This window comes from Tupaia chinensis, unplaced genomic scaffold (genome assembly GCF_000334495.1).
Source record: "Tupaia chinensis unplaced genomic scaffold, TupChi_1.0 Scaffold000116_1, whole genome shotgun sequence".
NCBI classification, from domain to species: Eukaryota; Metazoa; Chordata; class Mammalia; order Scandentia; family Tupaiidae; genus Tupaia; species Tupaia belangeri.
Window position 1 is genome coordinate 3,099,006 of NW_006159580.1, and position 4,230 is coordinate 3,103,235.

At 62.2% G+C, this 4,230-nt stretch overlaps 2 protein-coding genes across 2 annotated transcripts in view; both read left to right on the top strand.

Moving 5' to 3' along the window:
* The first annotated feature begins 443 nt into the window (after positions 1-443).
* ZBTB22 (zinc finger and BTB domain containing 22) lies at positions 444-3,327 on the top strand. Its single transcript, XM_006144232.3, has 2 exons — positions 444-818; positions 856-3,327. The coding sequence occupies exon 2, from the start codon at positions 882-884 to the stop codon at positions 2,766-2,768; it is 1,887 nt and encodes a 628-aa protein (XP_006144294.1). The 5' UTR covers positions 444-818; positions 856-881; the 3' UTR covers positions 2,769-3,327.
* Positions 3,328-3,690: 363 nt separating this feature from the next.
* The window catches only part of TAPBP (TAP binding protein), a 26,788-nt gene continuing 26,248 nt past the window's right edge, over positions 3,691-4,230 (top strand). The window contains exons 1-2 of the mRNA XM_027770221.1: positions 3,691-3,904; positions 4,081-4,224. Of these exons, the coding sequence (XP_027626022.1) occupies positions 3,691-3,904; positions 4,081-4,224 (358 nt within the window). The remainder of the gene's footprint in view (positions 3,905-4,080; positions 4,225-4,230) is intronic.

Sequence of the window (4,230 nt, forward strand, 5' to 3'; positions counted from 1 at the left end):
GGGCGGGCCGAAAGGGCCGAGGGGGCGGAGCACGGGGGGCGGGTCTCGAGGGGGCGTGGTCATGTGAGCTGGAGGCGAAAGGGGCGTGGTCGACGAGGGAGCCAGAGGGGACATAACCTAAGGAGACTGGAGCAAGGGGTGGTTTTCAGTAGAGGAGCAGACCTGCCCCACTCCAAAGAAAAGGATGGAAAACGAAAAGATGGGTTTTGAAAAGTTGGGCTCCCTGGCAAATGGGCAATAAGGTGTAATTCCGAGGGACAACACCCTACTCCTTAAGAGCCCTTACGGGACCAGCAGAGGGCCTAGTGATTATGTCGACCATGATTTAAATCCCAAACCGGTGGCGTAAAACACGCCGGGTGTGTGTACATGCGTGCCCAAAATCCCTAGAGGAGAATGGAGGAAAAGGGATTGTGGCATAGCCATCTCCTCTGGGGTGGGGGTGATTTCTTGCTTTCTGTCTCTGTCTCTCGGGTGAGCACACCACCCTTTAGCAAAAACCTCTCAAAAAAGAAGAGTACCTTATTTTCCTAACTTTCAAAGAAAGCACAGTGGATTTGGAGTCAGGACATCTGCATTTGCTGGTACTGTCACTTACTGACTCTGCGACCTGACTAATGTCTTAATCTTTCTGAGCCTCAGTTTCTTTATTTGTCAAATGGGGCTGAGAAAATACCTACCTCCCAGTGTTGTCATGGGGAATCTCAGATGATAGGTGTGATCTTCGGCTGTGTCATTGTGAGATATTTTTATTGTCCTTCTCTCTTTTTCTTCCCAGAGACCCCCCCGGCCGCCCTCCTTCTTTTGTTCCTGTGGCTGGGGGGGGGGACCCCCACTCCATTTGTCCCGGTGGCGGGGGGGGTATCCCCTCCCTCCACAACATGGAGCCATCTCCTCTGTCTCCTGGTGGGGCAGCACTCCCCCTGCCTCTGTCGCTAGCTCCACCCCCACTGCCCCTGCCAGCTGCTGCAGTGGTACATGTGTCCTTCCCTGAGGTGACCAGTGCCCTCCTGGAGTCCCTCAATCAGCAGCGGCTGCAGGGCCAGCTCTGTGATGTGTCCATCCGAGTGCAAGGCCGGGAGTTCCGGGCTCATCGTGCTGTTCTGGCTGCCTCCTCCCCTTACTTCCATGACCAGGTCTTGCTCAAGGGCATGACCTCCATCTCGCTGCCCAGCGTCATGGACCCAGGCGCCTTTGAAACTGTCCTGGCCTCCGCTTACACTGGCCGCCTGAGCATGGCCGCTGCTGACATTGTCAACTTCCTCACAGTGGGGTCCGTGCTCCAGATGTGGCACATTGTGGACAAGTGCACTGAACTCCTCCGGGAAGGCCGGGCCTCTGCCACCACCACTGTCACTACTGCCGCAGCCACCTCTGCCGCTGTCCCTGGTGCCGGGGTGCCATCAGGAAGTGGGGGCACCGTGGCCCCGACCACCATGGGGTCCGTGCGCTCCCATGCCTCCAGCCGAGCTAGTGAGAATCAGTCTCCCAGCAGCAGCAACTACTTCAGCCCCCGGGAGTCCACTGATTTCTCATCCTCATCGCAAGAGACGTTTGGGGCTTCTGCAGTGGGCAGTGGGGAGAGGAGAGGAGGCGGCCCTGTATTTCCAGCGCCGGTGGTGGGCAGCGGGGGCGCCACCTCTGGGAAGCTGCTGCTCGAGGCAGATGAGCTGTGTGACGATGGGGGGGATGGAAGGGGCGCGGTGGTCCCTGGGGCTGGGCTCCGGCGGCCCACCTACACGCCCCCTAGCATCATGCCACAGAAGCACTGGGTTTATGTGAAGCGGGGTGCAAACTGCCCAGCACCTGCTCCCCTGGTCCCCCAAGACCCAGACCTAGAGGAGGAAGAGGAGGAGGAAGACCTGGTGTTGACCTGTGAGGATGATGAGGATGAAGAGCTGGGGGCTGGCTCCGGGGTTCCAATGGGGCGAGGGCCTGAGGCTACCCTCAGTATCAGCGATGTCCGGACCCTGACTGAGCCTCCAGACAAGGGGGAGGAGCAGGTCAACTTCTGTGAGTCCTCCAACGACTTCGGCCCCTACGAGGGTGGGGGTCCTGGCACTGGACTTGATGACTCTGGGGGACCAACCCCTTCTTCCTATGCCCCCTCCCACCCTCCAAGGCCCCTCCTTCCTTTGGACATGCAGGGCAACCAGATCCTGGTCTTCCCGTCGTCGTCCTCCTCCTCTCAGGCTCTGGGCCAGCCACCAGGGACCCAAGCGGAACATGGGGCAGTGACGCTGGGGAGCACGGCAGCGGGGGGCCTCGGTGTGCAAGGCGGCACTGGTGGGGCCCCTGCAGGGACTGGCGGCGGGGACGGGAATAAGATCTTCCTGTGCCACTGCGGGAAGGCCTTCTCCCACAAGAGCATGCGGGACCGGCATGTGAACATGCACCTCAACCTGCGGCCCTTCGACTGCCCCGTGTGCAACAAGAAGTTCAAGATGAAGCACCACCTGACCGAGCACATGAAGACGCACACGGGTCTCAAGCCCTACGAGTGCAGCGTCTGCGCCAAGAAGTTCATGTGGCGAGACAGCTTCATGCGACACCGGGGACACTGTGAGCGCCGGCACCGCCTGGGTGGCGGCGGAGCCGGGGCCGGGTCTGGAGCCGGGGCACCCGCGGGTCCAGCCTTGCAGCCCAAGAGAGAGTCTCCCGGAGGGGGTGGGGGCAGTGGGGACGAGGCGAGTGGGGCCACACCCCCATCCAGCAGACGTGTCCACAAGGTGGAGATGGGCTTCAATGGGGGCGGAGGAGCAAACTGAAGGGGCAAGCTATTGGGGCTGGCCTGTGGGGAAGAGGGGATCGCGAGTTCGATTCGGGGGCACCCAGGCCCGGGTGCTGTGTCGCCACTCTTACTGTCTTCCTTTATCTCTGTGGACTTGTATATATCGTGGAGAGGGAACCACAGCGCACGTCGCCAGTCCATTCCACTTCTCATGCCTCCCCCTCCAAGAGGCCCCAAACCAATCCTTCCTTTCCCTCTGATGGGTACAAGGCGCCCCAGCTCCACAGAGGGCGCACGTTGGGGGGGAGGGAGAGGGGGCGTGTCGAGTGTGAAGTCGCAGGGTCTGGTGGTGGTTGTAGTTTGTGTTTGTGTCGTTGCGGGGACCCGGCCTTTGAGCCCCACCCTTGTCCTAGAACCTGCCCCCTCCCGAAGGATAGGCCCCTGGTTTCTACGCTATCAATCCCCACCCCACTCCCGTGGGGATCCCCAACTTGGTTCTCAACTTGGGGAAGTGGGTGGAGACGGGAGGGAATACGTCGTAGGAGTACAAGGTTTTTATTTTTTAACAATAATTAAAATATTTATTGGTCATTTCACTTGGCTTCCTGACAACCCGTATGTGTTTGCTGGGGACCCGGCACCACCTGCGGGCACCCGGGGAAAGCTGGAGTAGTTCTCGGAAAGTGGATGCGGGAGGAGGAGCATAGGTTTGGGGAGGGCTCGAACTTCGAGCTAGGGGGTGGGCCGGGAAGGCGCGGCCGGGCTGAGATGCCCTGAGAACTGGAGCGGACGCCCCGGGGTTGCTGCCTGGCGGGTGGGGACGCGCCCATCTCCACGCGCCCTACCTACGCGGAGCGGGGATTTCCTCGCCCCTCCTGCCGGCCCTTGGAGGAAAGTGAAAGTGAAAGGGGGAAGAGGCGGCTCCGGAGCTCAGAAGGCGCTCAGAAGATCGCAGCGCCATGAAGCCCCTGCCCGTGCTCCTCGCTGTGGCTTTGGGTGAGCGACCCCCACGACTCCTCGCCCGGGGACAGGGTCGGAGCGGAGCGCGGCGGTCCCGCCCGCCGGTCGCGGGCAGCCTGGCCAAGAGACCCGCCGCGCTGCTGCTGCGCCAGGGACCCGGGGGGCCGCCTCCCCGGCCCGACCTGGATCCTAAGTTCTACCTCAACGTGCACGGTGAGTCTTCCCGGACTCGCCTCCGCCGGAACCCCGCCTTCGCAGAGCCCAGGCCTCAGTTTCCCCCTCCGTAGTATGACCCCGGATTACCTGTCACTACCGGGGAGTCTGTGCCGGGACGCCTCCCGTTCCCGGCCGTGACCCTACAGCTGCACCTCCCTTCTCCGTGCCCACAGACCCCACGGGCGCCCTCCAGGCGGCCTTCAGGCGGTACCCCCGGGACGCCCCCGCGCCACACTGCGAGATGAGCCGCTACGTCCCGCTGCCAGCCTCCGCCAACTGGGCCAGCGGCTTGTACCCCGGGCCCCCACGCCCGCGCGGCCCCG

Excerpts from the sequence above, each read along its gene's own strand:
- ZBTB22 (XM_006144232.3), top strand. The coding sequence starts at position 882 with ATGGAGCCATCTCCTCTGTCTCCTGGTGGGGCAGCACTCCCCCTGCCT.